Here is a 13,753-nt window from a genome sequence, read left to right on the forward strand (position 1 = left end):
TCTGATCCAAATTAGGTTCCATCACCCTCTTGTGTTTTTAGTACATTGTAGTCATCAGTGTTTTAAAAGGCGTGGGCGTAAGGCGAGGCGTTTTACATATGCCTCAGCGAGGCGTAAGCCCCGAGGCACAGGGCGTAAGCCCCATAAGTATTTAATTTTTAATATTTTATAAAAAAATATAACTACAGAAAATATTTATAAACACGTAAAATTGCATAAAAAATGAAGAAAACTATAAATATATATATATATATATATGTGTGTGTGTGTGTTCCATTCCCAAAACAAACTAGTCAAAATAATTTATTATACGCTACTTAGAAGCACAACTAACTTGAGTCGAAAAGAATAAAGTTTTCTACATGGAGGACAAAAAGAATGACTAACCTGTAATTTGAACTTTGAACTTGCTGCTATGAAGGAGAATGGAGTTCTCTTTGTATTTGTTTTGTTAAAAAAAATTAAATATTCGTTGCTTTTGGGGAGATATTAGCAGACTAGCGGACAAGATAAAGAATTGGAAAAGACCATGAATTAGGGCTCCAATCAATAAAAAAAGGTCTTGACTTTTAAATTTAATACATTTCAGTTCCTTTTTAAAACTTTTGAGTAATTACCAAGCTCACTTTTGAGAATTTAGGTATATTATAAAGGAATTATTCAACAATTTTTGTTTTAATTTGAAAAGGTCTCTGGGGCTTACGCATCACTAAAAAAAACGTGCTTCAAACGCCCAGGCGTACGCCCCGAACGCCCGGGCGTACGCTCCGAATGCCCGGGTGTACGCCCCGAATTGTTGGGCGTACGCCTCTTGAGACTTTCGCCCCACACCTTCGCCTCGGGGCATTTTTGGTGCGCCTCGCCCCAGGGCTCGCCCCGAAAACGTGTTTTAAAACACTGATTTGGCATGCCAAAAATCCTTTTAAAATCTCTTTCCTAAACTGGAGGCTTTTACAAAAAAATATTAGATGGTCTTAAATACCCTATGATGCCAGGCTAAAAGAAAATGATATGGAAACAAAGCTACATCATACAAGTTGCATCAATTTAATCAAAGTTAGTCCTCTTTTAAATGATGGTCTCCTGGATTGTCAATGCATTATTAATCCTATGTTGGCTTTCAACGTCAAATTTCAGAAGCAAGAAATAAAAGCAAAAATAATGGAAAACAGATTTTATGGAAGGAGATATTTTCTAGAAAATATTTATAAAAAAGTAAGTTATTCTCTGGCAATCAAACAGTAAGGAAAATATTTTTTTACTACAAGAGAAAAACTACTTACTTTGCTGGTGTTTTTCTGCATTAATTCATTTAAAATAATTTCTAAATTTTGAAGAGTCTTGAATAATGGAGACCGGAGACAAAATTTCTTCTAAAAGTTTTGTTTTTGAGAAATATTTTCTGTCATACCAAACACATTCCATTTTTTGGTGTGAATTAATCCCTGGCACAAACCATTCTCTTATTTTGTCATATATGCACATGGATCACGTATGGTTCTTCAAAGGTAAAAACTTTATTCGACTTGTTCGTGGTTAATTAGAAATAAATGAGTTAAAAACTTTGGAATTATAGTGCCATCTTCATAATTATTATGTACTCCAAAAATATTACATTTTAAAAATATTATAGAAAATGCGTTAGAATATGATAAAAGGAAAGATAATCTTAGAAATTGGTGGGCTCTTCCCTTTGTGTAGCTCCTTTCTTGGTAGTCTATCCTAGGTTCTTTATTCGACCAAGACATATGGGTTATGTTCTAGAAAATTTGTTTACCCCTTAACCTGACGTAGTGATGAGATATAACGATCTTTTGGACAAGGCTAAGATGGGAGAATTCAACGTCTAGTATTTTTTTTTTATTCGATTTTCGATATTCATATTGTTGATTAAATTTGTATTCGTGTTGGGAAGCCTTACATCGGGGGAGAAGTACTTCCTAACAAAAGCGACTTCATGCTCAAGGTTCGAACCCGAAACTCAAAACCGTCCTACATCGTAGGTGAAGTGCTCCTAACAAAAGTGATTTCATACTTAAGGCTCAAATCCAAAACTTTCCAAAACTTCTAGTTAAGAATAAAAGAATACTTATAGTTCCACCATAATCCGTTTTACTTAACGTCGAATATGTTGTAGTGTCTGGTAATAGTACTGCGACGAAAAGAAATCAAGATCATGATTCAGGTGTGTTTGGTAGGATGGAGAACGAAACCTCTTTTTAACTATCCAACACTTATAAAAATTTAGAAACTATTTCAAATACATGAGAAGAAAAACCTTAAGCAAACAAGTCTGTTTTTTCCCTTTTAATGAAATTTTTTTTTTCAAGGAGAATAATTGCTTAGTGTTTGGTTACCATACAACGACTTATTTTCTGAAAACTATTTTTCAAAGAATGTTCTCGTTCATACCAAACGCACAGTTAAGGTCCAAAATATACAAGTTACAGAATGATGATGATGAAGAAGAAGAAGAAGAAAAAAGGCCAGGGTCAATACTCTGAGTTCGACTTCTCATAAAAGAACTTAAACTTCCCATTAGGTTTGACTCTAGGTTAATTCCAGTTCCAACCAGATACTCACTAAGCTAATAAGACTAAGGGCTTGTTTGGTACGAGGGACAAAGGAATAATTAATCCAAAATTAAATTTAAAATGAATTTATCCCACATTTAATTGAAATAAAATTGCGGTATAATTAATCCCGAGATTATTTATGCTTGGATTGTAGTGTTATTTTTATCTCTATGGGAGAGTGGGATAACTACTCGGATAAATAAATGGGATAACTTGTTTCCCGACCAAACTAACTCCTAAGGGTTCATTTGGTATGAAGGATAAGGGATAATTAATCTCGGGATTAAATTTGAGATGAATTTATCTCATATTTGATTGGGATAAAATCGTGGTATAACTAATCCCGAAATTAGTTATCCTAGAATTGTAGTATTTTTTTATCCCTATGAAGGGTGGGATGACTAATCCCACGATAACTAATCCTAGATAACTTGTTTCCCAACCAAACGACCACCAAGTGTTCATCTGTATTCTGTTTGACTGCAACTCTAACAAATTTGTCAGTGACATTTGCAATAATTAAACGTCTCTAGTAGGAAAAATCACATGTCAAATCAAACCGGTTAATTCATCACAGCTTACGAGTTACATTTTATGGGAAGTTTGCAAAATTTTCAAAACTATAGCGTGCAAAGTGGCAGCAAAATCTCTACTTTGGTCAAGAGAAAACAACCTGAAGATAAAAATTACTATAACAAGCATCTTGGCTTTTGAACAATGTAGCCCACCTTCGCGAACGATGACATGCATCGACAAGAAGCTCGATCAGCAAGCAAAGTGCTGCATTTCCAAATACGAAATAATACAAAAGAAGATCCTCATTTCACAAGTTTCCTCAAGACTGCTTCAGCTCGTTGCTCAAATTTGGGTAGCGCCCAGTCATGCTGAATAATATCTAATCCGTCCTTTTCTGCTCCCAGACTCTGCGGAAGAGAATTAACATCTGTAAAGCAAGATAGAATAGGAGGAGAAGTGCAATTTGTTCCCGAAACAGACAGCATCATATAGTTATTTTCTTGCTCCTGCTTAGGCTGTCGTTGATTTCAAAATAGCTAACAGCCTAATATCCATTAGCCAAGGTGCTACTCAGTGGTAACGGGACATACAAGGATAAATTCAAGATCTTTTCTGGTTCAATGACTCCATACATTTCCCTTTAAGACGTGTGAATAATGAGTTCAAGCCAAAATGACCCCTCCACCCTTCCTTCTCCACCGACCAACTATTTCCTTTACTACTTTTTCCCCTTTCGAAAAGCACCCATCTTTGATCAAAAGGAAACTAGTTTCAGGGTGGCAGGAAAATGCAAGTGGAAAAGCTAAGAACGAAGAAGGGCTGATACGAACTAAATACTTCTTGGTGGCAAAGAGAACTCTTTTAAGAACCAAGCACAAATACTAAACATAATGTGTGCAGAAAATAAAGGAGAATTTTGATCTAAAGGAGATTCTTGATCTAAGCATGTAGCCTAAGAGAATTTTACCTTGCTGGGGTCAAAACCAAATCCGCTCATCTGCATCATTCGTTGAGTATCATCGGTTGCTGCAGCAAATATAGATATAAATAATTTGAACCGGGAAAAATCCACGTAACTGAAAGGTTCTCTAGTATTACAGCTTTTCAATATATTAAAAAAGAGAAAGTCCTTGCCTACACCTTGATATCTACTTAAAGAAAAGAAACTACACAAACGTGTACAAAAACTACTGACCATTTTCTTCTCCAAGAATGAGACTGAACAAACCCCTTAATCCAAACAGATTGAGGAAATACCTGAGCAGTTTCATAGCAAGTATTAGATACAAAAGCATTATTTTTTAGAAGATTAAAATGAGGTCAGGAGTGCTAATATTTACCATGAGCGACTGCTGACGTAACTGACATCAACCGTGCTTAGATCAATGCCATTTTGCAACATTGCCCTGAACCTCTGAGTTAATGGAAAAGGTATCTTTGCTGAAGTATGAGACAACAAAATTTATGTGAGTTAATACAAGGAAACAGAATATAAAGCTTCACGCACTTCAAAGCCCAAGGTACTAAAGTTATAAGCACTATAGCAAGATAAAAATGCACTCTGCAACCAAGATATCAGCTTTGAGAAGAAATAAGGAATTCAAATATAGGAAAAAGAATACCTGCTACAAACCCCGAGAAGAAGAAGTTGACCCATGCAAATGTAAGAGTCTGGCAAGATGGAGAATATGCAAGAAAATAGTCAGATCCACAAATTAAGATATCATCAACGAACAATTGATTATTGTGAAACATGATACCTGAGGAATTATCATCGACAAATTCTTCTTCATCATATCCATAGCCATGTTTGGGTCTGAGAACATTTGCGCCTGTGGATTCTGAGCTTGACCCTTGGGAACATGTAGTAACCCATTTTCCTGCATTGTCATGCGTAATATTTGTTTAGTAGCCTAAGGCTATCCATTAATGGATTCACACTGAAATACATGTTCTTATAGCTGGTACCATGTAATCCCTGACAAGTTATATTTTCAGGTTTATTTATTTAAAAAACACCTCATATACCGACCTACTAAGTTATTCAAGTTGAACATTGATGGCATACATCACTCAGACACTTCTCGACACCAATCAAGTTGCGTCCTAATTATTTATTTACTTCTTAAAATTCGATTACTCATGTCATCCAAATGTGACACTAACAGGGCACTGCTTCGCTATTTTCTCTCTATTAAAGGACTAGATAGTATCATTTCAAAATAAAGTCCGCTTCAGAAAAAGTGGAATCTTCAGTTCTCTCTATTTGACCAAACCCTTCAAATTCCCTTGAAATGAGAAGGATGACAAGCGTCTATCGATATAATTACGTATTGCATCATGTAGATGTTCTTTTTAATATGTGATGCTGAATGATTTTCTTTTAGTAACTTAGAACTAGTTAAACTAGTCATGCAAAGAGTACATCATTTATGTATTTTAATAAGTACTTTAATAGATTAAAGCCATAAAGAAGTTCACATAATGTTTTTGAAAAGAAATTCTAGTCCTAGTCATGTCCCCCTATATTTTCAAGTTTTGTGTATTTGACTGTGTTCCTACCTGTCTCTTTGCACCAATTACAAACGAAATATTCAAGTACAGACAAATAACCTTCAGAGTTTTACATAGACACGCTTGTGATCACATTAGTTGAACAACACCATATCATGTTCACTCCACCAATTAACTATTACTAGCTCCCTCATTCTTCACTTCAAGATCATGCTAATGGTGTGGGCACAGAAATGCAAATCAAAAAGGTTTTCTTCCAGGCAGTTAAAGCCAGTTAAAGAAACCTTGTAGCCACTAAGATGCTGATCAAGTAATATCCTCTCCCAAACAAAATTTCCATTCTTTTTTTGTTGGATAACCGAGAGATCCCCGAGGAACAAAAGTTGCATATTTCAATAGCCATCTTTCAATTCTCAGTCTAATTCTATCATTTTTACAACATAAATTTTAATTTTATCCTTAAGTACCTCATCATAACTTTTAGCAGTAACTAGCTAGTGATCACTAGTAATCCAACTATATGAATTCTATCATTTTTACAACATAAATTTTAATTTTATCCTTAAGTACCTCATCATAACTTTTAGCAGTAACTAGCTAGTGATCACTAGTAATCCAACTATATGAATTCTATCATTTTTAACTTTTCTGCATCATAACTACTGGGCTACCAAGAGACAAGTGTAGTAAAGGAAGCCTAAAACAGTCAATCAAAAAAGAAAGGCTGAATAATGCCCAAACTGGCAGTTTTAACCCGTTCTGATGCTCCCTCTATCCCATAAAAAGATAATCTTATACTTCTATAGTCTCGTTTGGTCTTTCCCAAAATGGTGTCCATGCTACATGACTTAGATGAGCTGGCGGGTATAATGAGTTGTGGCATTGGCTCATTTCCTACAACCTACTTTGGACTACCCTTGGGAGCAAAACATAAGTCAGTGGAGAAAAGGTTAGCAACTTGGCAGATGTAATATCTCTCAATGGGTGGAAGGGTTACTCTGATCAACACTGTCTTGGACAGCATACCAACCTACATCATGTCCCTCTTCCCTATGCCAAGTAAAGTCCAAAAGCAGCTGGACAAATTGAGAAGATCCTTTTTATGGGAAGGTGACAGTGAAGGTCACAAATTCCATTTGGTGAAGTGGGCAACTGTAACTCAACCAAAGTCACTAGGTGGTCTGGGCCTTAGAGATCTTTCAAAACACAACAAGAGTTTGCTAATGAAGTGGCATTGGAGATATGGGCAAGAAGGCACAAGCTTATGGAAGGAAACAGTGAAAGCCAAATATGGTCACCTGAATAATTGGAGTACCAGTAAAGTCCAAAAGCAGCTGGACAAATTGAGAAGATCCTTTTTATGGGAAGGTAACAGTGAAGGTCACAAATTCCATTTGGTGAAGTGGGCAACTGTAACTCAACCAAAGTCACTAGGTAGTCTGGGCATTAGAGATCTTTCAAAACACAACAAGAGTTTGCTAATGAAGTGGCATTGGAGATATGGGCAAGAAGGCACAAGCTTATGGAAGGAAACAGTGAAAGCCAAATATGGTCACCTGAATAATTGGAGTACCAGAACCACAAGAGCTCCTCATGGGGTTGGGCCCTGGAAGCACATTAACAGCTTAAAGGAAGTCTTCCAACAAGAAGTATCTTTCAAAGTTGGTAATGGAGCACATGTGAAATTCTGGAAGGATAAGTGGCTAGGGAACTTCAAACTTCAAGAAACCTACACCATTCTTTTCCACCTAGCTACTGATCCTAACTCAACAGTAGCACAGAATATATCCAACAACACTTGGGAGGTCCTTTTCAGGAGAAACATCCAAGACTGGGAGATAGAAGAAGTGCTTGATCTACTTGGAAGGTTAGCAAATTGTATATCCAGCACACAGATAAGCTAAGATGGGGCACTTCTAAGGAAGGGGCATATACAGTGAAGGCAGGTTACAATAAACTTTGTGCTTTGAATGAAGTTATTGACATGTGGCCTTGGAAGCTAATCTGGAAAATCAAACTGCCTACAAAGGTCAGCTGTTTTGCATGGACAACTCTTAAAGGTGCTATTTTGACACAAGACAATCTCTGTAGGAGGAACTTCCAGATTGTGAATAGATGCCACATGTGTAAACTAAACTCAGAATCAATCAATCATCTATTTTTGCATTGCACAGTGGCTACTGATCTTTGGCACATGTTCTTCTCAATTTTTGGTATCAGCTGGACAATACCTCAGAACATTAAGGAAGCAGTTGAAAGCTGGAGCTTTTGGAAAGTCAGCAAGGCCATCAAAAGTATCTGGAAAATGGTCCCTGGTTGCATATTTTGGTGTCTTTGGATAGAAAGGAATCAAAGATGTTTTGATGGCATTTCAACTCCTATTCACTTTTTGAAAGCTAGATGTCTAGTGTATCTTTTTAGTTGGAGTAATACCTCCCCTGTAAATAATGTTATTCCCTTTCTAGACTTTATTGGCTCAATGAGCCTAGCCTGATGGCCCATTTTTTTGTGGTTAGCTCCCTATGACTAGAATAGCACATGGTGTACTGGAGCTAACATCCCTTCCTTTGTACTTATTGCATCTTCCTGATGCCAGCAATACAACACCTTACTTCATCAAAAAAAAAAAAACTTATAGTATCATGTGGTCTTTCCCACTTTTATCCTGATAACATCTCACTTATAAAAGGTGGACTTTATAACAAGTTTTTAATCTGTTTTCTTCTGAAAACACTACAATTCAAGCTTTACTCTTGATTTAACCACAAGTCAAACTACAACAATCAGATTAGGAGAAAGAGAGTGTGTTGAGTATTACGTCTATGCATTTAAGAGGGTGTTGTAATACATGTAATAGCCACAAAAAATCAGTGTGAGCTTCTCATCTTCAACCCCGTAGCCCAGAAACCCAAAGGGCATCTGGTTACTTGCCCCAGCCATCTTGCTCCAGTTTTTACCAGCACCCTCCTTTACTACTTTCTTCAGATTTCTGTCTCTCCATCTCTTCCCACACCCTCGTCTTCACTTAGTTATCAAAGGTTCAAATCTTCTAACTAATTATAGCCTTTAAAGTTTTCTTTTCACCCATCAATTACCTCTGACACCTCACCACCATTATATCTTTTTGATCTAATCATATTTTCTTCATCATAAGAAAAAATACCTGTCAACTTTTTATTCCTTCGAGTTTAATTATGAAATTCAACTGCTCATACAATAAAACATACTAGAAATTAAGCACCAATCACATTAAAAAGTAACTAGATGCAATTTTCATCTCACATATTACAATCAAAGCAAGTTCTACGCACTGATGGTGTAAAACATATTTACACAATCAGGTCATTTAAAAGGTAATTATAGGTAATCTATTTAATAGAATTGGTTTGGTACCTAGACTAAATGGTAAGTAATCTTCTATAATAGGTTAAATTATTCAGTTATATAACTTAAATCCAATATCAATATAAAAGAGCCACCAAACCTCATTGCTGTAATAAACTTTCCTCGTGCGAAACGATTTAGCTGGAATATAATTTGCTCCAGCTCTCAAATTCCTTGCCCTAATTATCACTTGCCTGAAATTAAAATCCTCAAAATCAAAATTCCAAATAAATAAATTTTTTACTAAAAAACTAATAAAAAGAGTGTAGAAACGAACCCTTCTTTGATGATTTTAGGATCAGGTACTTGAGTAGAAGAATGCATAAGCTTTGAAACAAAGTAACGGAGGATTCCAATAAGGACCATAACCACTGAGAGTGGGATTAATACCCAGTCTCTAATTGCTGTATCCAATACCAAATCTTCTGCCATTTTTTCCTTTGAATCTGGTGTTTGTGATTGGAATTCTGCTTTGGATCTTTCTTTCCTCTGCTACTTTGGTTTTGTAGTGAGGTAGTAGGAGAGATGTTTTCGTATTGGGCTTTCAGGAAACGTTAATGGGCCATAATCTGACATACAGTGTCCAAGGCCTGGTAAAGTTGGGACAAGTGCAAGAATAGCCGTTTTTAGTACCGCTATTTTATAGAATAGCCGGAGTTTGCATAAGGATTAAAACTTAGTCACCTCTTCAAATTTAAAAAGAGAGTCTTTGAGTAACGGTAAAGTTATCTTTGAGCCGTGAAATTATTTGTTGATACTTGCATTAGATTAGACCGTCTACATTACACGGTTTCAGATCCCGTGTACACATGGACGGATCCACGTTCAACCCAATGGGTGCTGAAGCACCCATTGTCTAGGAGTTCGAGATTATATATTTTACATGAAATTCTAGGAAATTTGCTATATGATGACAATGAGCACCCACAAGCAAAACTTGGGGCTGGGCCGCCTGGGTGCTTTGATTTTGAGAGAGGGTTAAGGTCACTCTTTGCTTTTGTCGGGCAATTCAAACTCGACTGAAGCACTTTTATTCACTATCCTTTCTTTTCCATTCTTTTGTCTTCTCCACTTCTTATTTCTTTTCAAGAAGCATGTGAATTTATTCTGTTTTACTTCATCAGCAGACAATTGATTTTGAAAGATTGAGCTCTTTTTGGGGGGAAAGGTGGTGGGGGACTGGGGGTGGGTGGTTAATAAGTGAAATGATCATGTTTAAATGAACAATTCAGTAAAAGATTTGAAGAGGAACTATATCGTCGATGTTAAAACTTCTCTTTTTTTTGGATATAAAGACATAAAATTTTGCTCATTAAAACTAATCTTGCACTGTGATTTTGATTCTTAAAATTTGCAATTAGACTTATTCTAAACTGAAAATGCACTATTTATTTTCCTTCCTTGGGTATCATAGAATTTGTAATTTTATGATTCATAAAAGAATGAGTAATTATTTTCGAAGCGAATGTACATGAAGGTTATTTTCAACAAAGTGATTGTGATCAGTAAAGAGTAATTTACGAAGAGGTATCAAAATATTAAAAAATAAACACATGAAGAATTTTTGGGTGTGATATTAATGAAGAATGCTTTCATTGTCCAAAAATAATCTTTTGTTTCTTTTGTACTGATAATATTAATTAAAATTTTCTCGTTTTAAGTTTTATATGTTGTATCTACCAAAATTAAAGGCAGTCGAGCACCCATTAGATTAAAATTCTGGATCCGCCACTGCGTGTACATGCGGGATACGTCATCCACCAGGCTATTCTTTTTTTTTTTCCTTCTAAATTTAGACAAACGTGTTTGAGTTTGAACTGCAAGAGCCTAAACTTCAAATCATTGAGTTTGAGTTTGAGTTTTAAAGGCAAGATCCTAAAGGACTTAAGTTGCAAATTCTAGTCTGAAGTTAGCCTCTGGCAGAACCTAATTCCATACAAGATGGTCTCAAGTTTTTATTACATAATGGCTAAATTTTAAATAATTTTGAAGGACTGATTGTAGTTTAAAAGATGCCATCACAAGCGGCGATTTGATGTCGGAAAAATGATATTGTATAACCACTCTCAAAATAATGGTCAAAAAAATATTTTTTGTATATATATATATATATCATTTTGTATGTTCTATAGAAAAATATATAAATTTTATACATTTTCCAGTTACTGAGTTAAGTGATTGAACAGGTCAGAGTGTATATTAATTAAACATGGCTAGCTAATATAAGTTTATGCGCAAACAAATCTTAAGCATCTATTATAGACTTTTTGGCCAAGCTTCTCCAAGTTCAAAGCACTTTTTTTTTTCCTTCAAAAAAGTGCTTTTTCCCAAATTTGAAGTGTTTGGCCAAACTTTTAGGAGAAAAAAAGTGTTTTCGAGGAGAAGCAGAAGCGGTTTTGGAGAACCAGAAAAAATTTTTTGAAAAGCACTTTTGAGAAAAATACACTTAGAAACACTTTTTAAAAGTCTGGTCAAATACTAACGGCTGCTTATAAGTATTTTTTAAATTAATTAACCAATAAACTGCTTCTCACCAAAAGTACTTTTGAAAAAAAAAATACTTTTCAAAATAAGTTGATTTTTTCAGCTTGGCCAAACGGGCTATTAGTTTGCTTAGTTTTTGAGTTTTCAAAAAAGTTACTTGTTTGAGCTGTTTCTATAAAAATAGTTGATTTTTTTCTGAAGATTTTTAAACTGAATGCTTCAAAACTTTCAAGAACTTAAAACTTAAGAACTTGTGCCGAGTACCACTCTATTTTGTTATCCTGGCTTACAAAGATAAGAATCAATAGGCGTTTGGACACATATATGAGATGAAAACAAGAGAATTTTTGGAAAAAGTTTAAATTGTGTTTGAATATGAATTTCACGTGGAAAAATAATTATTATTTGTAGATGAAGAACAATATTTCACTTGTCACTTGAAATATGTATGAAACCAATATTTCAATAAAGTACAAATGTTGAAATTCAATACGGACATCAATTAGGAATATGAACTCTTTCAGAAAAGGAATTATAAAAAAGAAATGTACTTGTTCTAAACGTAATGTAGCATTGCATGTGAATCTAAAAGCAACGCAACAAAATTAGAGAGTCCATTATTTAGATGGTCACTCAATTATCTCATATTATTTATCAAAGTTATATTTCTTTCGTTTGTAATAACAAAGTCATTTAACTATGCCTATAGTACCCAGAAAGACATTCAACTAAATTTCTCAAAATATTTATCTCCAAATACCTATTTTACCCTCTAAATAATCAACTTTGATATTCTTTTTATTTATTTTTTAGCTTTTTAATATTATAATTTTTCTCTTTGTAATTTATATTATGGACTTACCTTAGAATAAATAAATATTATATATAAATTAAAAAAATAAAATAGTATTTAAGCATATATAATATTGAAATAATAAAATATTGAGCATAATAGAAAGTTAATTAGAACAATTTCGTCGTAATAAAAATGTTGATATTAAAAACAAAAACTCAAAAATTTATTTACACAATTGAGAACGAAAGAAAATAAAAATTTTAAAATATATATTCCATATACGTACTATAGAAAATAATTATTTAAATAAAAATATTTTTATAATATACGTTATATATTCTTGAAAATTATGCTCAATTATATTATTATTCCGATATTATATATGCTAGAAAATAATTTTTTTATCTTTAAATAAAATTTATTTATTCTATAGATAAATCCATAATGTTGATTAAAAAGTATTTTTTTAAAAAAAAAAAAAGATAAAAGTTGATAATTTAGAGGGTAAATGGGTATCTGACTATCAAAAGTTTGAGAAATCAGGTTGAGTGGCCTTCTGAGTGCTATAAGCATAATTAAGTGATTTTTCTATAACAAACGAAAGTAAAATGACTTTACAAGATAATTTCGAATAATTGAGTAACTATTTAATTAATGTATTCCAAAATTATAGTAATGACCGAAAGGAGGGCGAGGTGCTGAAAGTATGAGGCAGTGCACACACAAAATTTATAGGTGCTGAAAGTAAGTTTGTATTTGAGTTGTGACAGTTTTAAAGTTTTACTTTCTCACCCAAATTGATATTCATTTTGTATTATTATCATACGGTTGGGTATATTTTAAAAAAAATATTATCTGCATGTAATATAATAATAAATATAGATTTTCTTAACGGGTCAACTAACATCACTTATTAAAGATGTCTCCTCCACTTGTATGCAGTTAGATCCCTAATGGTAGCAAATATTAATACATATTAATACATATGTGTTACATTTTGACCTTGTTGATTGAGAATCTTATTAGTGACTACTCTTATTTTACATGTTTGTCTATACTCAATAACAAATTCTTGCGGACCATGTCCCATGTGGTATCAGTCAATAGCAATAAGATCGATTTGAAGTGGCTCATATATGAAACGACACGAAATACTACCTCAGGCGAAAAATTCAATTAATTGATAGTCATAAATTAGAAATTTCATCTCGAGTGACAATCCCTTTTTTGTGTTGAAACTAATCTTAATCGCTCATTTGACACACTCACTTTATATAATTGAGTAATTTTATTTAGGAAGTAATACTACTAGTATATATTAACTTTGAATCTTCTATAACCTTTTTCCGATAAAATCTTCTATAACTTAAATTCTTTAATTCATCTATAACCTTAACCTTATAATAGAAAGATTGTTAAATATGAAGAAGTCAAAGAGGGTTGTATTGTTTCATCCACCAAATCCTAGACCTTTGTGACCTTC

The 13,753-nt window shown here is 33.8% G+C and overlaps 1 protein-coding gene across 1 annotated transcript; it reads right to left on the reverse strand.

Moving 5' to 3' along the window:
• Window positions 1-3,085: 3,085 nt before the first annotated feature.
• Window positions 3,086-9,488, reverse strand: LOC107777714 (uncharacterized). Its single transcript, XM_016597841.2, has 8 exons — window positions 9,268-9,488; window positions 9,091-9,184; window positions 4,853-4,972; window positions 4,715-4,763; window positions 4,433-4,532; window positions 4,288-4,349; window positions 4,060-4,118; window positions 3,086-3,499 (listed from the first exon to the last, which is right to left on the reverse strand). Exons 1-8 carry the CDS (start codon window positions 9,420-9,422, stop codon window positions 3,395-3,397), a joined length of 744 nt encoding a protein of 247 aa, XP_016453327.1. The 5' UTR covers window positions 9,423-9,488; the 3' UTR covers window positions 3,086-3,394.
• Between the last annotated feature and the right edge of the window lie 4,265 nt (window positions 9,489-13,753).

The sequence above is a fragment of the Nicotiana tabacum genome, chromosome 13, assembly GCF_000715075.1.
Source record: "Nicotiana tabacum cultivar K326 chromosome 13, ASM71507v2, whole genome shotgun sequence".
In the NCBI taxonomy this organism is placed as follows: Eukaryota; Viridiplantae; Streptophyta; class Magnoliopsida; order Solanales; family Solanaceae; genus Nicotiana; species Nicotiana tabacum.